At 41.4% G+C, this 25,437-nt stretch overlaps 1 protein-coding gene across 1 annotated transcript in view; it reads left to right on the forward strand.

The window, feature by feature from the left end:
• LOC147724582 (fibrocystin-L-like) overlaps positions 1 to 25,437 on the forward strand; it is a 2,246,326-nt gene that overhangs the window by 2,170,749 nt on the left and 50,140 nt on the right. Inside the window, exon 82 of the mRNA XM_086918063.1 lies at positions 8,651 to 8,807. Coding sequence (XP_086774189.1) covers positions 8,651 to 8,807 — 157 coding nt within the window. The remainder of the gene's footprint in view (positions 1 to 8,650; positions 8,808 to 25,437) is intronic.

Genomic DNA, 25,437 nt, shown 5'->3' on the forward strand with positions numbered 1-25,437 from the left:
TAGATATCTCAATGTGCCAGGCATTCCTCTTGCAATGTTAAAAACCCAACGCACCACACTCGCAGATGCCTGAGCCCGAGAGCTACGCAAGCCGAATTCTCGTCTTAACGAAGACGTAGAATTTGCGGTATTGACAGAGGCTAAATTGCGTAATATTTTTCCTTCGGTAGAATCCAAAAAATTCCAACATGCCATATCCACTATTTCTAATCCGTAGATTAGGGATGCAGGGATTTTTGCTCGAAAAACCTCGAGCAATATGGAAAAATGCCTTCTGCCAGTCGCTTTGTAAAGGGAAATAAGGCTCTTCCCTTGAACGAGGGCTTTTCTGCAGTTGTTCTCAGTGTGGGCTTTTTCACTTAAATTGCTCATGACAATCTTTCCAAGGAAGGGATAAGATTTCACTACTTCTAATCTTTCACCCCCAATGGACCAATAATAATTTTCATATTTGGATTTTCTCTTTCTCTGAAAGCACATTATTTTACTCTTTGAGATATTTATTTTTAAAAAGTGAGCCTCAGCGTAGGAGGACAGAGCTTGTAAGCGGTCATTCAAACCTTTTGGGGTGAGGTCCAAGATTAAAATATCATCTGCGTACATTAAGCACGCTATTGGCGCTCTCCCCAAAAGTGGAGCAATACCATTACTAGTGGAAAATATAGCTTTAGGGAGCTCGGCGATATATAGGGAGAACAACAGGGGGGCCAATAGACAGCCCTGTTTCAGACCATTATTTGTGGGTATAACCCTAGATAGTCCTCGCTCACCACCCATTAAAACTCTGCACCAAGTGTCTGTGTGTAGTGTGATAACTAATTTTTAATAAACTAGACGGTATCTCTAGTTTGATTAACTTACTCCACAGCAGGGACCTGTCCACCTTATCAAAAGCCGTAGAGAAGTCGATGAAAGCCCCAAATACACCCCCTCTACGAACTGTAACATATTTTTCCACCAGGATTTGAAGAGCAGTAAGATTGTCCAAAGTACCATGTTGTTTCCTAAAACCAGTCTGTTCCAACAGGAGTATTGCAGATTTTGTTACCCAGTCATTTAAACTATTCAATACACATTTGGCAAAAACCTTGCCTATGGCATCTAAGAGGGCTATTTGTCTATAGTTTTGAGGTAAGTCTTTGGCCCCCTTTTTGTGGAGCGGGATTAATAAACTCCCCTTCCAGGAATGTGGAACAGTGCCATTAATAAAGCAAGATTTAAAGACTGGGTATAAAATTTTCCCCCATAACGTCCTATAGGATTTTAGCACAGAAATCGGAATTTCATCTGGGCCTAGTGCACCAGAAGAGCGTAAAGCTTTGATTGCTGCAACTATTTCCAATTCAGATGGAGGGTCGTATGGAAATGAGTCCTCCTGCAGTTTATCAGAACAAAACTTCTCACCATTGCTGTTATATAGTTGTTGTATAAAATCAACCCATATCTGCTCACTAATGGATATCGGAGAGGGTCTGGATCTCACCCCACATCCTTCTCCAATTAAAGACCAGAAGGTCTTTACCTGCCCACTCTTAGATGCCTCACAAAGTTTAATCCAGAGAGCATCTTCTTTCTCCCGTTTTAATCTAACCTTTAACCTGTTTCTCCTTCTTCTCAGGAGAGAAATTCTTTGTCTACGTTCAGGAATAAAGGAGAGATACTGGGCCCTGACTAATTTATTTATTTCTTTGTTTAGGTAACAAAGGTCAGAAGGGATTTTAGGAATTGACTTTCTTGATGGTGGCTTTTGAACTTTAGCTTTTAAAGTTTGTAAAAAAGACACAAAATAGAGTAGCTCTCTACCTTCCCATAAAATTAAATTCTCAACTGTGTGTTCTAATATATTTGACAAACTTCTAATGGTCCTTAAATTCCAATAACATTTCCCTTTATTATTAAGGTTCAATAGATCATCTCCAATTTTCCATGAATCCCTTTGAGGTGATGTTGTATTTAGTTTTAAAAGTAAAACATTATGATCACTAAGATCAGTAACAAGAACAGAAAAATCCTCTAAGGAACAAAAGAAGGTACTATCAACTATCATATAGTCGAGGATAGAACCACCATTTCCTAACTTATGAGTAAAATGGGCGGGAATATCCGAAGGGAACCTTCCATTAATTATAATGCAGTCTACTTCGGCTAAACTCTCTAACATTAGTTTCCCTCTTTTATTTGTTTTGATGTTCTCCGGAAAGATAGCTTTGGGTATCATAAATGTTTCCTCTTTTATCTTATTCCTAAATATCTCCAGGGCACTATTAGAGATTTTACCATTTAGATCACCTAGTAGCAAAATATGAGGGGGGAAATTGGATTCCTGTAAATTTAATATAAAAGAACAAATCATCTTAATACTGGAATTATACTTTACTTCTGGAGGCAAGTAGGCATTTATTATTACAAATGATTTCTGAGAAGCATCCTTGGTGGAATTTATTAAGGTTATTGCCTGAAATAATCTGTTTGGATCCAGGTAGTGAGTATAATTCCACTTAACCTTGTTTGACAAAAGACAGGCTAACTCTCCCTTTGCTCGGCCTCTCTTAGAGGGAGTTGCACTACTCTCCAAAACGTAATATTCTTTTACAACCGGAAAATTCCCTACCAACCACGTTTCCTGCAAACAGATAATATCTGCCTCTAGAGAATGCAAAAATGACAACTTTTCTGAACTCTGGATTAATCCAGCAGTGTTCCACGATATTATTTTTAAGTTATCGTTAAAACTCTGAATTCATTCTAGATACAAAACCAGATTTATCTGATAGGACAGCGGGCAACCAACTCCACTCCTGATCGACATCCTTTACCCTAGTTTGTTTAATGGGTAGCGGATTATTAATTATCACCTGTCGGTCATTTTTTGATATCCGTATTTTTAGCTCTTCAGGCACTGCCGTAAGGCCATTGAAAGGACCGGATTTTATGCCCTGATGGGATGACATTTTTTGGTATTTATGACTTTCTATTTTAACTGGTATAAAGGGATCAACATCGATTCCTCTTATTTGAAATTCTTCTGCCCATTGTAAGACATGGTTTGTTACCAATTTTGAGTAAAATTTTACCCGTGTTATCCTTCCGTTCTCAGAATTTATTAATGTAATTATATCTAGATCTACAGACTGAATCAATTTTAACCTTTCTATTTCGTGAAAGCAATTAATTAGGGTAGATCTGTTTAAAATAAGATCTGGATCAAAAATAGGTATGAAATCAAGATAAAGAGTATCCACATTGTTTCTAATCTTAGGTACTGTTTTAGATATATGTTCGGGGGCAACAACATCAGAAAAAGTAATAGCCAAAGGATTAAGAATTGATTTTGGTTTGGAATCTATAATTGGAATTGGGTTTTGATCCTTCACCAATTTAGTTTGCTCATCAAGATGTTGTTGATTTATATGAGATAGGCAATCTTGCTGTGTCTCTATGGGGATCGATTTTAATATTATCGATGGTTCATGTAACAGTTTAGAGTCAACATCCACTGGATTAGAGATATCTAACGAGGGTTCTTGTTCACAGTCAAAAATTATTTTCCTTTGCCTTTTTTTATAAAATCTACGGTTTGGTTTTCTTTTTTTGCATCGTTGTTTTTTTTGATACTATTATTTCCGTTTTTTCCTCCCTTAATGATGAAATTTTTTCTGAAGAAGTAGGAGGAATTGGAGTTTCTTTATTTGATTGCGGAATGAAAATTGGGAAGATGGGGGGTAAAACATTTGTCAAGTTATCCTCTGTAGGTAATAAGGTCTCGATCTCCTGGCTAATAAAAGCTACGCAATTACCATTAGTTGGATTCTCATTCCTGTGCACAGATGGTTCAAAAGTAACTGCAGTATTAGTATTAGTTTTAACCAGGGGATCTGACGATAAAAGTACCTCAGGGGTTGCTTTTGTATTTTTTATTTCCCCATTTACTTCCATACTTAAATTATTTGATGAAGTGATTTTTGTTGGTAAGTGGCGCCTTCCAATCCTGTTTTATTACTCAGCAGAGCCTTTAAAATCAATGTTACTGTGTCTAATACATTATCTGATCCATTAACTAATTTTTCCAATAACTGTGAAATAGATGAAATAAGCCGTTCTAAAGAAGATAAAGAATTGGAAATTACATTATCTTCTCTTATAAGAGAATTTTGGAGATCTTTGTTATGGATATGAGTAGGACTGAGAAATGAATTCATTTCAGGGGTGGAAAACTCAGAGTTTTATGACGGGGTACTGCTATACAGATGTAACCTTGGAGTAGTTACGATATCCTGTGGATAAGTGGAGTTCTGTATTTTAATTGATCCTTTCTGAGACTCTAAATTTATATCAGGGAGGGTGAAATCCTCTGAAAGGATATGCAAGGGGGAAGAAATATCAGAGTGGATTTTTTGATTTACTTTAGAAGGAGAGGGAAAGTTATGTACTAGAGCCCCAACAGGAAAGACAGAAGTGCTACCTAAATCAGCAACATCCACTGCTTTTTCTTGGGTTTCAAGAAGATAGACAGTATCTCCCTCTTGATTTTTATTTGATATATCATCTAGAGGGGGTAAAAGAATGATACCTGATAGTGTACTATCATTTTTGGTAACAGGGGGGTCTCGTACATATTCCTTACAATTGATATTAATAGTTTCCGTAAGGGCCCCCTCCTGATCTACTTTCTCCTTACTCTTATCCCACAATGAATAAAGTTGACATTTGCTCTTTAGTTGTAAAGCAGAACCATCTTTGTTTCGTAATGGATTAGATTTGGTTTTGGAACAAGCTCTACCAACTAGAACTCTTCCTGATCTCAATTTCTTGGTAGTCATGCTATCTAGAGGAACAATGTACAATATCACTCTGTTAGTTCAACAATCACACTAAAGGGGGGTGGCCCAGCCCAGCCTCAATCGGTCTCTGTCGGTCCCGCCCTTGTCCCAGGCTTCTCCCGGCGCCCTCCCGGCGCTCCCACGCAGCGGAAAACCCTAGTTTTAAATATACTGGCTGATGAGGGAGGGGAGGAGCCTGCAAGGAGAGCGTCCCAGCTGTTACTGATTGGGAGTTGTGGGCGCTCCTGGGACTTGGAGTCCTGCGCCCACAACACGCTCGCAGCCCTGCAGGTCCCAACACCCAGGAGAAGATTCAGAACACTGGCGCAGTCTAGAGGTGGCCTCCGGCGAAGCGGGACCCGCGCAGCGGGTACCGCGAGCTGTTGGTTGAAGAGAGGCAAAGAGTTCTGCAGTCACAGGCAGCACGGCGATCCCAAAGTCCGAGTGGCAGCAAGGAAGCAAAGAAATCCGCTGATACAGGCAAGGAGGCAGGTTATCACAGCGTTACCCAGTAAGGGGAGGAGCCTGCAGGGAGAGCGTCCCAGCTGTTACTGATAGGGAGTTGTGGGCGCTCCTGGGACTTGGAGTCCTGCGCCCACAACACGCTCGCAGCCCTGCAGGTCCCAACACCCAGGAGAAGATTCAGAACACTGGCGCTGTCTAGAGGTGGCCTCCGGCGAAGCGGGACCCGCGCAGCGGGTACCGCGAGCTGTTGGTTGAAGAGAGGCAAAGAGTTCTGCAGTCACAGGCAGCACGGCGATCCCAAAGTCCGAGTGGCAGCAAGGAAGCAAAGAAATCCGCTGATACAGGCAAGGAGGCAGGTTATCACAGTGTTACCCAGCAAGGGGAGGAGCCTGCAGGGAGAGCGTCCCAGCTGTTACTGATAGGGAGTTGTGGGCGCTCCTGGGACTTGGAGCTCTGCGCCCACAACACGCTCGCAGCCCTGCAGGTCCCAACACCCAGGAGAAGATTCAGAACACTGGCGCTGTCTAGAGGTGGCCTCCGGCGAAGCGGAACCTGCGCAGCGGGTACTGCGAGCTGTTGGTTGAAGAGAGGCAAAGAGTTCTGCAGTCACAGGCAGCACGGCGATCCCAAAGTCCGAGTGGCAGCAAGGAAGCAAAGAAATCCGCTGATACAGGCAAGGAGGCAGGTTATCACAGCGTTACCCAGCAAGGGGAGGAGCCTGCAGGGAGAGCGTCCCAGCTGTTACTAATAGGGAGTTGTGGGCGCTCCTGGGACTTGGAGTCCTGCGCCCACAACACGCTCGCAGCCCTGCAGGTCCCAACACCCAGGAGAAGATTCAGAACACTGGCGCTGTCTAGAGGTGGCCTCCGGCGAAGCGGGACCCGCGCAGCGGGTACTGCGAGCTGTTGGTTGAAGAGAGGCAAAGAGTTCTGCAGTCACAGGCAGCACGGCGATCCCAAAGTCCGAGTGGCAGCAAGGAAGCAAAGAAATCCGCTGATACAGGCAAGGAGGCAGTTTATCACAGCGTTACCCAGCAAGGGGAGGAGCCTGCAGGGAGAGCGTCCCAGCTGTTACTGATAGGGAGTTGTGGGCGCTCCTGGGACTTGGAGTTCTGCGCCCACAACACGCTCGCAACCCTGCAGGTCCCAACACCCAGGAGAAGATTCAGAACACTGGCGCTGTCTAGAGGTGGCCTCCGGGGAAGCGGGACCCGCACAGCGGGTACCGCGAGCTGTTGGTTGAAGAGAGGCAAAGAGTTCTGCAGTCACAGGCAGCACGGCGATCCCAAAGTCCGAGTGGCAGCAAGGAAGCAAAGATACATGTTCTTTGGTGGTAGAACAATACAATCTGCACAGTAAAGATCAGTCTTGAAAAAAGCCAGTCTTACCACTTACTTGCTCAAAGAGCTAAATGCTCTGTGTCAATAAAGTGAAGAACTCATACCAAAGCAGAAAAAATCTTTATTTAAAATTATTAAAAAATAATAGATAACTTCCGTAAAAAGAACAGCATCATAAATCCTATGCAGTTACCAAACACGCTAGCCTACAAAGACAAACGTTGATGCAATGAAGCAACAATGCCTAGCAGCTGGAATTTTCGAATTCACTGCTCTTGAAACAATACAGCCTCCTTTACTGACTAGTAGAAGGATCAGGTGGCAATCACAAAACTCGAGGAATACTTTTAGAACAGACACATGGCCGTGTTTACAATCCAAGACTGTTTGGCATTTGTCTGACACTGTAATGTTATACAGAAACTGTCCCAATGGATAACAGGGGTTAAAACATCCCTTCAGAGCTCATGTAAGCACTGCAATCACTTTCTTCAGGTTTACGCTACATAATACACCAACAAGAAACACACAGCACAGAAAAAACCCAATTTTATTAGCGACAAACATGACACAGAAAAAATTCTATTTTACTAGCGGAACAATATCATACAGTATATGAAATTTTTTTAAAGTTTCATCCTCTAAAGAAGAGTTATACAAGCATGTATTAAAAGTGTGCAGCCAGGGGAAAATAGGTGTCAGTAAACAGCGCTGTGCTGCCTTAGTATAAGAAAAAAAGTTACACAACATTTGGGTCCGGTGTCACTGCACCTGCTGCATCAGTTCAATCATAACCCTATTGCCTGAAAGCTAACTGCACTTGTGACTGCCTGTTTAGTAGTATAATATAGCAATATTTGATGTTTAGAGGGGTTCCTTGAGCTTTGGGCCCCAGTGTAACTGCACCTGCTGCACCATTGAAATGATGACCCTAGTACCTGAAAGGTAACTGCACTTGTGACTGCCTGTTTAGTAAATATAGTAATATTTGATGTTTAGAGTAGTTCTGACTTTTGGGCCTGTGCCACTGCACCTGCTGCACCATTCAAATCATGACCCTAATGCCTTAAGGATAAATGCATTTGTGACTGCCTGTTTTTAGTCAAATATAGCAATATTTGGTGTTTAGAGGAGTTACGGCAACTTTTGACCCCAGTGCCCATGTACCTCCTGCATCATTTAAATCATGGCTCTATTGCCTGTTTAGAAGTAAAATATAGCAATGTTAAGTGTTTAGAGGGAAAGAAATTAAAATGTAAACAGTAAACGCTATACAATGCTAACCAAAAGGAAAAAAAGTTCAAAACAACCAATGAGGATAGGAATGAGTAGTTAGGTAGGAAACTGAAAAGAGAGACACAGAAGGGAGAACAGGCTACTACCAATAGAACCTGAGGATAGTAAACTGACATGCATATGGACCAATAAAAAGTCTCTTTTAAGATAAATTTAAAACAAATAGATTTCACAGCCGATGCCTAAAATTGCTAAAATACCCCATATGCCTTTTGCTAAGAGATTTTTTATGGCCTGGCAGAGAATTGGACCTTCATAATTGAGGGCTGCACAATACATGATAAGCCTTGTGACTGACATTAGAGGGTATATTGTTTACCAGCCCATTCATTGGCAGTAGAGTCTGCTTCTCTCTGTACTACAGAAAACATAGTTTTGGTAAGCGCCTTATAAATAGCCATAATAATATTAGTAATGTTAATTATAATAAATATGCTATCAATAATAATTTTCCCTCACTCTTGTTGGTTCACTGAAAATTTGCCAAGTGCATTTCTTTTGCCTGGCCACCCTATGAAATAATGTGTTATGTTTTGTCTGATATTTGTTACTGTATAAACATTCTTACATGCTTGTTTGTCACAAACGATTTGGAACCACTCATGCATGAGAGTATGGGCCATTTGCATAAACACATTTTCCCATAGACACAGAATGATACATCTGACCATAAAAATCACAATATTCTGATAAAAGTAAAGAAAAAACAATGCCTTTTTCCATGTTTTAGGACATCTGTGTAGCTGTTGATGCTAGTGCTTTGACCTTGAAAGCCAAACTTATGAACTCAGAGAATGTCTACGTTACTGATGGACTTACAGGAAATACCACCATTTCATTTAGCAGCTGTTGGGCCAATTACACTGATCTTGTTCTAGTTCAATCTGGTAAGAATATTTCTTAATCTATTGCACTGATTTGTTCAATTTGTGATAACCATGCTATGTAGATATCTTTACATCAAGTACTGTTTTAGTGGCATCTTACCAGTTGGAATTTAGGTTACTTGTTGAAGGGGGTGAATCCCAAAATCTCTGACAGGGTGAGCGAAGCAAACTCAAAATTAACATGTGCTTAACCCTCTTGTAGCTTGGCACGAAAGGCAATGTGAAAAGTATTTATGCAGCAATTCAAATAGTATTAAAGTGAAAATGCACCACTAGAAAAATCCCATACCAATTTAGAAAAATACAGTAAAAATTGATGAATTATTTGAGACCAAATAACAACATTCTAATCAGTAGAACCAGAGATGTGCAAGCTCAGATTTTTAAGCACCTATGGTGCCTAGAAGCACAAAGCACCAACTGAAGTTGCCGGGTCACGCCCGTCCTGAACAAAGTCACAAGTTCAGCCATATACGCAGGGGTGTAGCGTCAGGGGCAGTGTTCGAGGTAGTACATTCCCCCTTGTAAATGCATTTTTCTATATGTAGTTGGGTACAGGTGCTTTAAGTCGGGTATTGTGAGATGCAAGTCGTATTTCACCAGTTGAAGAAGCGTTGCATGAAGGATTTTCTTGATGAGGGGCTTGTGATGTAATGGCCTGCACTGACGATGCATCGTGTTGGTTCACAACACACGACAACAGCTGGACTGGCAGAGCACGTTCAGGCACACATTTACAAGGATCCAGGACAGGGGTGGCACCACATGTGTATTCTGATCAGGAAAAAGAACACAAAGAGGTGATGGTCGCAGCGCTAACATTTTCAGACACTTGCCCGCAGTCACAGATCTGTGTTGAATCCATCATCATTCTTCAGCAAACTTTGCCACCCCATTTCAGACCCAGCTATATGCAAATAAGTTATGACCCTGTGCCACATGGGAACAGTCCAGTCCGAATTGCCTAGCCAGTTCTACCCTGGACCGGAAACAAGCGTCCTGGGACCGGTTTCAGGGTAACACCCCTCATCAGCAAGACTAGCTTGAATCCAGTGGCATAGTGAGTAAGTGACCCACGTCTCTGCATACCTTGCCAATTTAGGACAAACAAAGAAAACACAAAGAGATGATGGCCAGAGCGCTGAAACATTTCAGACACTCACCCCCGGTGCCGATCTGGGTTGAATCCATCATAATTTTTTTGCTCACTTCGCCATCCCAGTTCAGACCCAGCTATATGTAAATCAGTCTTGACCCTGTGCCTCATGGGAACAGTCCAGCCCGAACGGCCAAGCCAGGTCTACCCGGGACAGGAGACAAGCATCCTGGGACCGGTTTCGGGGTAACACTCCTCATCAGCCAGGCAAGCTTGAATCCAGTGGCAAAGTTAGAAAGGGACCCATGTTGTGGCATACCTTGCCAACTTAGGGCCACAGAGCAAACACAAAGAGATGATGGACCTTATCAGGAGGCCAGCCAAGCGGCCTTTGGAGTGACTCTGGTGGCCTTGGGATGAGAATGCAGGCCATTTCCTTTCAACTCAAGCCACCGGGCATAGGGCAAAGTAGTAGCAGCATGTAGTAAACCGCAAGAGAGAGAGTGGGTTTAAATGTAGGTTTTATTGTAGAAGCTGAAAACCCAAGCGGAGAACAGGACCATCTGTCGTCAGGTAGAGGCATAGATGACCAACTGTCCCTAGTGGAATACTCAGCGCAGCTGAACCACACAGAACACTGGGAATCTAGAACTCTGTGGCAGAGAGAACAACAAGCATAGATAAATACAGCATAAGATACTACATATGTCTTTCCTTTAGAAAGTAGTTTAAACACAAGAAAGAAAATGAGCAAAAGGAAGGAAAGGAAAAGAAGGTTTAAACAAGAAGGCGGAAACAGAGAAGGGAAATAGTAAGAAGGGAGAAGAAACAGAAAACAACAGAAAAGCAAGAAAAGCAAGCTAACTCTAAACCTATGTGAATAAAAAGAACTAAACTCTAAACCTATGAGGAACAGCCCTGGTACGTGAACTGCGCCTCAGGACCGTTTGTCCCGTACAATCTTGGTTAAGACTGACAGCAGAGGAATTCGTGACCGCAGAGGAATTACCAGGTTCACCCGGCAAGGAACACTTCACCAACCGGCTCTTGTTCCACCAATTCCCATTAGCCAGTTTAACGGAATTCCCTCTGACATCACGCACTTGAACAGGAGAAGTGAATTTAGAAAACCCCTTTTTCACATGGGCAGGTTTCTTAATGGAGACATAATCTCCAGGGACTAAATCAATCACCTTAACACTCTTCCTCTTATCAAAATACGCTTTTTGTTTAGATTGAACGGACTCTACATTAGATCTCACAACATCATCATTCCAACATCCACCTTTCACCCACCTGGACATCCAACCCGGACAAGACAAAGTGGAAGCTTTCCGGCCGCGTAACAACTCAAACGGAGAGACGCCAGTGGTGGAATGAGGCGTAGTCCTGTAAAACCACAACATGCTCCTCACGGAGCTACTGACAACACAACCATTCTTTAGAGCCCACTGAATGCATTCTCCTAAAACTTTGTTCATGCGTTCTACGAGACCATTCGTTTCCGGATGATATAAGGAACTCTTCAGGTGTTTGATGCTACACCTGTTCAAATAATCCTCAACCTCCCACGAAACAAATTGAGTACCATTGTCTGTGACCAGAAACTCCGGAAACCCTTCCTTCAAAAAGACATCACAAAGGAAGTCAACAACAGTTCTAGCAGTGACCTCCCTGACAAACTTGACCTTAGGCCATTTAGAATAATAGTCCATAAGGACCAGAGCAAACCTAGAAGAAGAATCAAGCGCGTTGAAAGGGCCAATGATATCCAACCCGAGCTTCACCCAAGGTGCAGAAGGCAACTCAATGGGGGACAAAGGCTGGGTACGTAATTTCACAACTTTATCACAGCTAGAGCAGATAACACAACTCTTAACAAACTCATCAATCTCTCTATCCATGTATGGCCACCAGAAGGAAAGACGTATTCTTCTCTTAGTCAAGGTCGCACCTAAGTGCCCTTCATGCGCACATTTAATCAACCTATCCCTCAGGACCAGTGGAGGAACCAACTTGTCATCTCTTAAAACCAAACCACTCTCAATCGTAAGCTCATCTGCAACTTGTAGAAACGTTTTGAGATCAAAAGCAAGATTTCTTTCTTTAGGCCAACCATTCTTAATAAAGGTGACTACCTTCTGCAATGTTACATCTAAAAGTAGGGCCTGTCTCCACTCATCCTCAGACACCGCACACAACTGAGGAAGATCAATAGAAGCAACCAGATATTGGTCTTTATCTTCCTCATCTGTATCAAAATCCTTATCAATCATGTCAGAAGAACGGGAAAGAAAATCAGCACACCCGTTCTTGTTCCCAGGAATATATTCCTTTTTTTTTGTCCTCATCTTGCGATTACTGTATGATTTCGGAGTATCAGGTGTCTGCCTCTTTACTCTTTTCCGACACTGCCCCTTGATCTCTCTTGGCTGGGGAGTTTTGTCCTCTTGATGGTTTGAGGAGTTTCCTTTACTCGTTACATATCAATGCTTCTGGCTTGGATCGAGGGGAGCTAGCCAACTTGGCTACTCGGCAAGTACCATACTTGTCCACCAAAAGATGTATCGCTTTAATCATAGGACTTAAGTTTGATACTTATTGGGGATTAAAAAGGTTTCAAAACTATCCCAGAACTTAAATCTTTTGCTTACATTTTTTAGCTTATCAAGTTTGTTAATTCTTATTGCCGAGTTCAGCCATTCTGCATGAGTTGGGCATGAAGATCCTATCCATTTAATACAAATCTCTCTCCTTGCAAGAACTATCAATACAAAGAGGAGATTCTCTTGTTCCTTAGTAAGCCCTTCTTCATTACCTGAGTCTAATATCCCAAAAAGAATAAGAGTAATACTCACAGTTAGTTGTTTCGACAGGATAGTGCTCAGAGTCTTACCAACTTGATCCCAAAACTTTTTCAATTGCGGGCAGTTTTTAAACATGTGGATGTCATCTGATTTTTCCTCTCCACATTTGGGGCATTTCTTTATTCCAGCATTTTTAAATTTAGAGAGTTTTTTTGGTGTCCAGTACGCCCTATGGATTGTATACAAATGGTTTCTCTTCAGAGCCGCGGATTTCAGGTTGGACAAGCATTTATCTACTGATTTTTCCCAAATTAAGTCCAAATCCATAATTACAATGTCCTTCCCCCATATTTGGGTTTCCATATTGACGTTGATATCATTGGCCATTATCAGAGCCCAGTACCATTTTGCTACTTCTTTTGGTAATCGCGTTGTTTTGATCATGTCATCTTCCAGTTTTTCATTACTGTTTGTACTGGGCAAAGTTCTAGACCAGCTTAACATTTGATAGTATTTAAACTTGGATATAGTATTGTTTGTCATTTCTTGCAATTCTAACCATGTTTTTAAGTTTGGACCATTTAGTATTTGTCCCCAATATTTGATGTCAGCTTTTTTTAATGCCAGTGCGAGAGTATCTTTTAAGCATTCTGGGGTTCCAGGGGATTCCCAGATAGGAGCCCATTTGCTATAATACGATATTTTTAGAATGCCTCTAATTTGTGTCCACATCTTTGCTGCATCCCTTAATACCTTGAGCTTTATTTTTTTGAAGTATTTGGGGTGTCCGAATTTGAACAACACATGATCCTCTGAATTTGTGATTGCTTTAAAGTAGGCAGGGTAGCATTCGTGGTTTCTTAGTAATACTTTAATATTTTTGAATTGAAAAGCTCTGCAGTACTCCACCAAGTCTGGGCTGGCCAACCCACCATCTTTCTTGCTCCTCCTGATCTATTTCCATGCAATCCTCGATCCTTTTGCTGCCCATATGAAGCTTGTTATGCTTCTCCGTGCTCGAGTTAATTCCGTCTTTCCAAATTCCATTGGTATCGCGTTAAATAAAAAGGTGAACTTTGGCAAGACAGTCATCTTGATTATATTTGATCTCCCAATCAAGCTCAACGGTAGAGAGGTCCATGTCTCAAGCAATTTTCTTACCTCTCCGGCAACTTTGTTTAGGTTTCTGTTTGCAATCTTCGCTATATCATGATTTATTAGAATTCCTAAGTACCTTATTTCGTTTTTTATAAAATTGCTTTGAAAGGTCGTATTCCATGTCATGACCTCTGTCTTTGTTTGATTCACCAAGTATCCTGAAATTTTCCCGAATAGTTGTAAAGTTTTCTCGATACTTGCCTTAGCTTTTGGATAATCCTCAGTAAAAATCATTAAGTCGTCCGCGTAAAGAGCGATTTTTTTCTCCCATGTGCCATATTTGAATGGAGTGATTTTATTGTTGTTTCTTAGCTTATTTGCCAGTGGTTCGATATATAAATTGAATAGTAAAGGAGAGAGTGGACAACCCTGTCTCGTTCCTCTGGTTATCTTTATATTTTCTGTTAAGCTACCATTAATTAGGACCTTTGATCTTGGATCTTTATAAATCTGGTTTACCATACTGATAAAGTGAGGTCCAAAGTTGTTCTTGACCATAACCTTCTCGAGAAAGGCCCAGTTGACCCTATCAAAAGCCTTTGCGGCATCAACAGCAAGTATGGTAAGTGGATTTTTCTCACTTGTTGCGATATCTATTGCGGTTAGGAGCTCTTGTGTTACTTCATGTAGATATCTTCCTTTAATGAAACCTTTTTGATCTTGATGTAGTAATTTTGATAGTACTCTCCCTAGTCGAGCTGCCATTATTTTAGTAAATATTTTATAATCCGTGTTTAATAATGATATTGGGCGATATGACTCACATTTAAGAGGGTTCTTACCGGGTTTCAAAATGATTGCTATTATGGCATCATTCCAGGAATCTGGTATGGTTTTTTGTTGTGTTAAAATTTGGTTAATTAGTTTGGTTATATGAGGGAGTATAGAGTTTTTCAGTTTCATGTATAATTCGTTTGGTAAGGCATCCGGCCCTGCGGCTTTTCCCTTTTTCAGACTTTTAATGGCATCTGCCACTTCTTCTTCTTGAACTTCTTTATCCAAAGCTTCTCTTTCATTCTCTTCAAGTTTTAGAAGTGCTGCATCTTTCAAGTAAGAATTGATCATTTGATCCGAGGGATTTATATCTTCCGTATATAGATTTTTAAAAAATTTCCAGAATTCGTACTTGATAGTGTTTTCATCAGAGGTAGGAATTGTTTGATCTTCCGGGATAATACTTTCCACTTTGTTTTTAGCTAGGTCTGATTTAAGCTTCCATGCCAGCCATTTTCCGCAACCTTCCCCAAACTCATGTTTCGCCAGTTTGCTTGAATCCCATTTTTTCTGTAGCCTCTCTTCCAAAATTTGATCAATTTTATCTTTTTGTGTCTGTCTTTTATTAAGAAGATCTTGTTTCTTCTCCTCCTCTTGTTCTGTGGATATAGCGATGTCTAAGAAGCTGATTTCTGATTCCAAGTCTAAGATCTCTTGTTTTACTTGTTTGTTTTTATGTGCCCCTAAACTCAAGAGTTTACCCCTTATGACGGCTTTATAAGTATCCAAGGTTATTTGTTCTGTGGTCCCTGACGCATTTAACTCAAAGAAGATATTTGTCTCAATTTCCAGCTCCTTTATAATTTCTTCGTCTTCCAGCAAAGCTCTTTCGACTGTGAATCTCCTTTCAGTTATGTTTTCTATGATTTGTAGTTCTAGTTGTACTGCTGAGTGATCTGAGAGGTGAGCTGGTAGGTGAGATACTCTTTTCACTTTCTTTGATATTTCATTACAAACCAAAAAGAAGTCGATCCTGGATTTGTGTCCCAGTTTTTTGTTGGGTAGAGTAAACAGGTGTGATTTTTCTCCTTTGTTTTTCCAGATGTCTACCAGATTAAGATCCCTTTTGTAAGTTACAATCCATTGTCTCATTTTCTTTAAGTTAGTATGTCTACCCGGTGGTGATCTGTCTAGTTTTAGGTCCATTACTAAGTTAAAATCACCTCCCAATATTATAGGAGAAGTAGCTAGTAGTAGCTGTGAGTACAATTTTCTTAGCAGATCAGGATCATCCAAATTCGGACCATAGTACCCTGCAATAGTAATGGGAGAATTTCCTATTCTAAAATTGGCTATGGCCCATCTTCCTTTACTATCTACTTCTGAACTGGTTATAGTAGCTTTTAAGGATTTTTTTTAAAGATTATCGCTATTCCCTTAATATTACATTGTTGTGTTGTGCATATTAAGGTGTCTACCCACCATAGGTTCTTAATTATTTGATCCCATTCTTCTTTTATCAGATGAGTTTCTTGTAATATTATTACCTCGCTTTTCCCAGTTCTGATATATTCTAAGATTTTATTCCTTCTGCTTTTTGTTCTCAGACCATTCACATTCCAGGATAGGATTTTTACATCCCTACATGCACTCCCCATTTATTCTGTTTATTTTTTGATAGTTATGTTTCACTCCTAGTTGTTTTAATTTTCTGAATATTCGCAGATGAGGAATTTTTTGGGTTTTTTTCCCTATTTTGCTCCCCACCCTTTTTCGTGTAGTTTTATACTTTCTGAATCATGCTTTAAAGTTACCCTCCCCGGGGAAGCCTCCATCTTCTTCTCCTTCGGTTATCTTCATAACCCTTTTGGCTTCCCGATCCCCGTGATATTTATCTATGTACAGTTAAAAAAATGAAATTAGTTGGTTGGTTTATAGCACCTTTATATTTATTCTATATTTTTGTCCTTGAGTGTAGTTTAGATCTGTTTCTCCTTATAGTCTTGTTATATATATATGTATATATTATTTTGTGTATTTTCAGAATTTATACAAGATTATATGAGTTACAGGTTATCAAGTAATCTATATGATTGTCTGTGAACATTTAACTCAGAGGTTCTTCTGCGCGCATTTGATCTCTGATTAGCTCTATCAAATTTTTCACCTCTTCAGGTTCTCTTAAATTGCGCATTTTATTTCTCCACATAATCCATAATGAGGGTGGAAATTTCATTTGCACCGTGGCACCTAGTTGTTGCAGTTCAGACATTAGATTTCCCAGTTCCCATTGTCTGGTCTGAGAGGCTTTTGACATATCTGATCTTATTTTGAAATTCCAACTGTCTTTGTTGTACGTCCCTTTTTTCAATGCCTCTCCCAAGATCCTATCTTTCAGCATATATGTTTTGAAATTGACTAGGATCTTTCTAGGGGTTTTCCTTTCTTTGCTTTTTCCATAAGGATCTCTATGTACTCTTTGTATGTCCTCATCTAGAGTTCCTTTGTCTGCCCATGGGAAATATTCCATCAAAAGTGCCACAACAAATGCTTTTACATCCTTACCCTCTTGATTCTCCGGCACATTTAGGATCCTTATGTTATTTTTCCTCGCTTGATTTTCTAAGGATTCCAGTTTTTCATTCATGGTTTTATTTTCCAATCTCAGAGAGTTTAATTCCTTTCTGTTTTTCTCCACCCTTTTATCCAAACTGGAGACTTCATTTTCTACTGCTGTTACTCTATCACCTAGTGCGTTCAGCTTGCTGTCCAATTTCACGCAAACTTCCTGTATTTTCTTTTGTTTCGATTCAGAGATAGAGAATTTCTCTTTCATTTCTACCCATATTTTTTCAAGAAGTTCGTCTGTATGGGTTTTTGTTATATCCTTGTTGAGCTCTACCGACCTTGAGTCGTCATCTTCCTTATCTTCAACCTCCTCAGTTATGTTTGTAGTTGTTTTTGCTGCTGCCGCAGAGAAGTCTGTGCCCCCCTCCGCCATATGAGTTACCGCTTTTTCTTCTGAGCTGCCTTCTTTAATTTTTCAAATTTCTTCCAAACTTATGTTCTCTACCAAGTTCTTTTTCTTAGTTCGAGGTTTTCTCCCTTTCCTTATGCTACCTGTACTCGGTTTTCCAGCTAGAATATGGGATGCTCGCTGTTTCTATTTTCTTAGGAAGTGAGTATCCGGTAGTTTAGTTGTAAGTTTGGTTGTTATATCCTCTTTCTCGCTTTCCAAAACTTTTGGTGTTTTTTGTGTTTCTAAGGAGCTAAAAGATTCGGAGCTCTGTTCCTGCTGCTGGATTTTGAAATAAGATCTAAGAGAGGGAGTAACTTTTATTTTTACTTTAGATTTCTGAAACGACTCTGAGTTGTTTTCTCCCTTCTCTAAATTATTCTTTAGGTAGCCTTTGAGTGAGGTTTTTTGTTTTTTTCTGCTCACTCTTGGGGTTGTAGCAGGGTTTCCGTTCTCCCACAGAACTGTGCATAGAGATCTAGAACCTTAGTGAGTTAGGATGATCCAAAAACTCATCTCAGTGTCAGAAATCTAGTTACCTAGCTAGCTACAGTGTCTCATGGATCATTATGGAATGATACATGTATTAGACAAACCAGAACATGATCTTTAGAATACCTCAGGAGTCGTGGAACACATGAACACTCTTTCGTTATATAATCATTTCAAACCAAAACTGAGAGTCAAGAACACAAGTGCAAGTTTGAAATATTTATTATTCAATGCAAAGTTCTCAAACGCAGTATCTTGTATAATACCAAAATGCAGATTATAAAAATCAGAGTTAGCAGCATAGTCACTAATCCATAGTAAGCAAAAGGTGCTAGCATGTTATAATGCAATTTCTATAGAAATCTATATCACCTATATTTCGCGCACCCTATCTAGCATATTATATTATATCTAAGAAGGTCTCATTCGGGTTTTAGCAGGGCGACCCCATACCTCTCAATGTCAGTAGGAGCAGTTCACATCAGCATCTACCAGTTCTCTTCATGCGCAGCACCAAGTGTCTACGTTCATTCCGTGTAACTCTATCTTAAACCCGCGTAGAGCCCAATATGTTGGCATCAACATTATTTGTGTTATGTCTAATGTCTAATGTGGTGCGAGGATCAGACTTCCCAGCAACCTTGTGTTAGGTTAATCTTAGAGTGTGCAGCTCTCAGTGTGCAGACAGTTGTACCAAGTGTACAAGGCAAAGCTGATAGCATAGGAATAACATATTATTCTCAAATAAAACACCTCACCACTTCTAGGCTGAAAGCTACAACAACAAGTACGTGTCGTGTGCAAAACTGAAGCCTGAAGGCAAAACGGCTGTTTAAACATGTAATACACTCATGCTAACTTAACGCAATATATGTAATGAAGTATCCATATGACACCCCCCCATTGGTCCGAGCACCGCCAATCATAAGGGAAAAGGCAATACTAAATCAGATACACAATTTGAAAGCAAAATTCAATAGATTTGAGCTAAAATAAGCTAAAAATATGTATGAATGAATATGTATGAATGAATATGTATGAATGCCTACAGTGGCATCAAATCTAAAAAAATATCAAAAGTCTTGAACCAAAAGTCTTCCGCCCGGTTCAAAAATTATGAAATGTATGACCAGGTCGCATCCTTTCAAATGTTTGTAAGAGAAAAAACCAAGGCACTCATCCGATATCCAAAGTCATGTGCCACTTAGACGTTATCTCCAGCAACATCACGTGAGCGAACTCTCCATCAGCTGAACATAGTCCATCCCTCCAATTCAGCGAGGGGAAAGTTATATTTCACAACAAAGCATTCCTTCCAGGCATCTCACGATTGGAAAGTATATGCAAAGAAAGTTGCAACAGCCTCCAGTATGAAATCACTGCCATCATCCGAAAATAGTTCAGCCATCCAATTTAGCAATGGGAAAGAACATACGTGCTCCTCCAGCATCGGATCCTCCTGCAACGTCAGAGGACAACTCGGTGGGTTCACCAGAACGCTGTGTGTCAGAAAGGCATTCGCCGCTGCAGAGATCTCCCATTGGCCCAGAACTCCATTTATCGCTGCCAAGGCCATAACCCTCTCGCCAGAACAGATCAGCTCGTGAGCCACAACGGGACGCATTAGCTGATCAAAATCGACGTCAGGAGCAGTCCTCAAGCATAGGCACAAATCAATGGCCCAATCGAACTCGCAGTTTAGGCAGTGAAACACAGGTTGGACACACGTGAAGTCGGTGAACCGAAATGACAATCTATAGGCCGTGCTTAATGCTGCAAGCGGCAAAGTTCCATAGTAATTGAGCATCCGATTACGGCACAGTGTCAGGAGGCGTTGAACGGCGTCTTGCGCAGGATGGGCATCCATGTTTTATGAAGAAAAACACCAACAGAAAGCCTGCGGCCACAGCCAGCAATACAGGTATTCCACCAAACAAACTCCCAAAAATAGTGTGGAAAAACGTGGGAATGATACCAAAAACTTTTTCAAACGTAGTCACGAGTCCACTGCTTACTAGTTTAAAAAAGTGTGCCAGCCCAGTCGTTGAAGAAGCATTAAAAAATCTGGTGTACCAGCTCGCAGAAATGAAATGGCAAATCAGTGTTTAAAAGCGCCTGCACCTCTGTGCGGGTGTTAGCTATGTGAAGGACATAAGTTTCCCGGGCCGAACTCAGGGTCACTTGTTTTTGAGACAAAAGAGCCCTTATTCTGCTTAAACCATTGAATTTCGCTTCCAAGGTTGGGATCCGAGGCCAGATGGAGACATCTGAAGAGCCATGCGTGGGTGGGTATAGAACATTCTTGCAGCACACTACACGCTCTGATACAGTAACTATATAAGCCACACCAATTAATAAACCACAACATAATTCGTTGTTTAAAAGCAAATAACTACCATTAGCTAATAATGTAAATGTGGGCACTACTGCTGGAACTGGCGTGCCTTTTAAAACACATGCTAAATTTGGGCGGTCCTGATTACAAGAACCGTGTAACTGAATGTGTCTGCATATTAATGAATGGTCAGGTGACTGTGTGCATTCCTCACCATTAAGATTCACTTCTTTTCCATCTTTCAGACATCTGTATGTGTATGGTAATGACCATGCCTCATGTAGGAATGCATTGCCTAGTGGCTCATATCGTCCTATAGCAATATACCGCATACAGTTAGTAAATTTATATAAGGGAAATGGTAATGTAATTAAACCATGAATAAGCCACGTGGCAGTGGTGGTTTCAGCAACAGAAAAAGGTAAGGATTCTAGCTTCTCAATATGTAACATAGAAAACGATGCATCACGCATTGAAAGCATGCGCTGTTTATCAGTAAGATTAAAAGGGGCAAAAAGTGATGAAACGTTCAATGAGGTCCAGGGAACTCGACCAGCCTTAATTGTCTGTAGAGTCCAGGCAAACTGCATTACAGAACGTAATTGATTTTGACCATGGTATAACGTGGACACTTCATCATGTACAATATCAACAACAGAAGAAACAATATTATCCAATGTGTAAATTCTGGAAGAAAGCGTGTTAATACTATTATCAACCACTGCAAGCACTTTTTCCAAATTGGCTTGATCAATAGCCCTCAGGCGTTTAGCTGCTTCGACTCTTGAAAATTTCCAAAATTCATTGTAAATAGCATAAATAAAGCGTTTAGACCTACCCATAGTTGGGCCTTTTATAAAATCATTTAACTCTATGTTTTCATTCAACTGGGACAGATGCAGTTTAACTGCAGCTAAAGTGGAATGTTGTAACCAGTTCTGACACAATTTGCCTACTGAATAAGTTGTAACAGTGTGATCTTGGTCAAACCTGGGATCCGGCCTGATGTGTGTAAAACCCTCAGACAAACCCAAAAAACGACTTTGGCAAGAATCAGAGCTTCTTTGCCATAAAAGCCACCCATCCGGATCAAAACTGGAAATATTAAAGGAGGAATTTTGCAAAAGTGCTTGTATCTGATTTATGGACAAGGTAGTGAAATTACTCCAACCTGAATATTCTTCCAAATCAGGGATAGTAGGGGTATTTAATCTTTTAGATGTAGCCAATCCAAAACACGTTGTTTGAGAAATAGTCGAATTTAAAAACAACATGTGATTTGGGATGAGACATGCACGATGCAAAGCCTCAGTGCCTTGTACCTGCCAATCTTTGGTACCCCAAACCGATTTAAGGTCAATAACATCCTTCCATAACTCATAGCCATCCACAGATAACCTTTCTAGAAAGGACTTTGAATACAACAATTTTGTGTCAGTCAGTCTAACTTTTGGCATTGATTTCTGTTTCACCTTGAAGTAAAACGACTCAGGATTTGATTGATTAAAATCTGTAAAGTAAGAGTATTTTCCCAAAAAAGTACTTGAGCTCCCCTGTAAAGGAGCAGGGCAATGTTCCCACTGAGTGTAATTCACAGGAACCCGCCTGGAACTTGTCTTGTGCAAGAAATGATTTCCATAATGTTGGTAACAAAATAAATCACCATAATTGACAGAATCTAAATACAAATCCTCATCATCAAAGGCCGCATAATATTTTAAATCAGAGAACAATGTTTCTACTGCCTGAAGATCCCAATCATCAGAACGAATATTTTGCTTAATCACATCTCCCATGTTTACTCTAAGCACATTAGGAACATTAATAACTTCTGTGGGGCCATGTATCTGAAACCTAACCGCATCCCACACAATCCCATCAAGGACAGGCCAAGCAGTAATTTGTACTGAATGTAAGTCTCTCTTTAGTCTGTGTGCTGAATGCGAGGAGGAGTGTGGGGCCAATGTTCCATTAAGGTACCGAATTCCTGTTCTCTCTTTCACATAATGGCCATCAATCAGGCGGAAAAAATAAAACACAAAACCAATTGACATAAAAAGATAAAGCGAAAATAGTATCAGCCAAACGTATGTCCAAGGCGGAATTAAAAAATGTTTTTTAAACAACGTGGCATATTTTGCAATAGTTGATGGTTTCTTTGAAAGTTCCGAAACAGAGTCAAAAGAGAATCTGGACTGGTTAGCCAAACGTGCATGTAAATCGGACATGGATAAATCAGCAGGATCTGCATAGGTCACCTCATCAATGTTAGTAACAGGAATAGTATTTAATAAAGGACTTGACATGGCAGGCATCTCGAGGGACACCTCCTGATCTGCACCGGATGTAATAGCCAGCACAGAGTGCCTCACCATGGAAGGACAGGATACAGCCGGTGTCATGCTATGAAGAATCGGCCACCCTGTGTGTCTTGACATTGTCAATAGAAATAAATCTGTTTTCTTTACGACCTGGAAGTGGTGGTAAAATGACTGTTCTTGTGCCCTTCACTCCAAGGACCCGAACTGGCGCTCGATATGAGGGACCAAATTCCTTTTTGTTATCGATCTTCTCTCGAACCAGTTCTCCAACTTGGGGTAGCCAGCCAACTACCGGGATCTGCAACGCATCATCCGACGTGGAGGGCAAGTGTTCCTTTGCAAGACTGTCTCTGGTCTTTTGTAGATCCTGTAAAACATTGCAATGTTCATCTACGTCAAAGGCCGCGGCCTGGGCCTGGCAGTCTGCACCATCAAGGTCAGGGACGTACATCTTGATACCAAAGAGCATTTCGTATGGGGTCCGCCCACCCAGAGACCTTCTAGGGAGATTATTAAGCGCACGCTGCACGCCATAGAGGTGGGTCAGCCAGTTTCTACCAGTGCCTATAACTCGGGCTGTCAAAGATTGCTTTAAGTCGCGGTTCATTCTTTCTACCACAGAATTGCCCTCAGGCCTGTAGGGGCTTGAAAACTTCACCTGTACTCCCAACGAAACCATAGCATCCTTATACGCCTTAGAGGCGAAAGCCGGACCCTGGTCCGAATGGAAAGCACCACAAGCAAAGATTCCCACAAAGACACGCAAATCCTTAATGACAGTCCGTGAATCAGCGCTGCGATGCGGCCATAACCACACAAAGCGTGTGCATGAGTCAACTGCTACTAAGATGTATCTATACGCAGTATCAGAAGAAAAAGGACCGCAGTGATCCAAATAAACACAACCAAGCGGTTTATTAGAAATGTACAACTTTGTCTGAGGCGGACGCGCAGCAGTAGAAGGCTTAATCTGCTGACAAATGTCACACATAAGGACATAATCGCGCGTCTGTTTGTACAGTCCCCGCCACCAGAACCTCTGTTGTAGCTGTGATACAGTGGCTGAGACGCCCGCATGCGCAGACGCCACACCTTCATGAGCCGCTGTAATCAGAGAAGCTCTGCGATCCGAGTTGGGAATCAGACGCTCTCCAACTTCAGGAATTTTCACATAAGGAACCTTATCGGGACTTAAGTGGTATGTGTATTTCGAAGGGAACCCCGCAGGATATTTACCTCCCTTCGCCGTGGCAGCAACAGCCGCCAAGATGTCGTCATCTATTTTGTTCTTGGACCTCGTGACCGCTGCAACTAAGTATTTTGATACCGCAGACTTCGCTGCCTCATCAGCAAGCGAATTGCCAACAGCGTGGACTCCCACGCGCTGGTGGCCGAGAGTATGAATCACAAACACGAGCGGCAGCTTTTCTTTAAGTTCCGCCACTCGGACCCAGATCATTTTATGTTTTATTGTGCTACCTTTGGAATCACGAAAATCATTCTGAATCCAAAAGAACAAGTTCTCATTGTAAGACTGGACACAGTAGTAAGAATCACTTACGATTAAAGTTGTCACACTAGGATCTGCGTACTCCAATGCGAGCATAAGAGCACGGAGCTCTGCTAATTGTGCGGTGCAGTCTCCAAGTGTCTGCGTGTGCACGACACTGGACTTGAACTCATCGTTCACCATGGCACCGACCACAATGGCGCAAGCGGAAACGTAGGCATGTTTAGAGCCATGCGCAACCTGCGCCGAACCATCCGTGTAAATGATACAGTGGAAATCCTCCAACGGCCGCATTGCTAAAGGAGCAGGATGAACAAATTCATACTGTAAATACTCCTGCGACCGTAAAGCGGCGTCAAAAATAAACGTGACATCCTGAGATGTCAAGGAAGTAGCCCACTGAATCCACCGAGGGTGCAAAGCTTTAGAATTAGGTACACTGGCTTTCGTGACCGCCTCCAAGGCAGGACACGGGGTAACAACCAACATGCGCTTTCCCTGCGACAGGGCACGTTCTTTAAGAATTGCCATCTGCACAGCCGTTAACACTTTCTCCACAGTGGAAAAACGCAGTTCAGCCGAAGTGTACAAGTGCGACTTGTAAGCAATAGGTACAGTATCCCCCTCGTTAAAAGTCAGGTACGTGAAACCCACCGTCCCAGGGATAATTCTTATCACCAGGTTGGTCTGGTTATCACGGGTCTGTAAGTAGTCAGAAGTGAGCAAATCAGCCTGCAAAGACTGCAGAATGGCTGAATGCGCAGGCAGCCAGCATGATTTGGAAAAAGATGGTTGTACCAAGGCATATAAAGGCTTGATACGCTGGGCATATTCCGGAATGTATGTCCTCCCGAAATTTAAAAAACCCAGTAAAGACTGTAATTTTTTCAGTGTTGTCGGAGAGCGCAACTGCGCGCACTTCTCCAGGAAGTGAGGAGCCAATCCCTTTCCTTCATGGTTAAGTTCATAACCTAGAAACAACACTGTGTACTCCGCAATGTGTGATTTTGCAAAGTTAAACTTGTAACCCATGTCTGCAAAGTTACAAATTATGCTGTTTACTCGACACAGATGCACCCAAAGCTCGTCGTCTGTGAGATAAATGTCATCCACATACGAACATGCAACTGGATCGAAACTCTCCAAAAGAGAGACAATGCGGGCGGAAAACACTCCAGGAC

The sequence above is a fragment of the Lissotriton vulgaris genome, chromosome 4_1, assembly GCF_964263255.1.
Source record: "Lissotriton vulgaris chromosome 4_1, aLisVul1.2, whole genome shotgun sequence".
NCBI lineage: Eukaryota > Metazoa > Chordata > Amphibia > Caudata > Salamandridae > Lissotriton > Lissotriton vulgaris.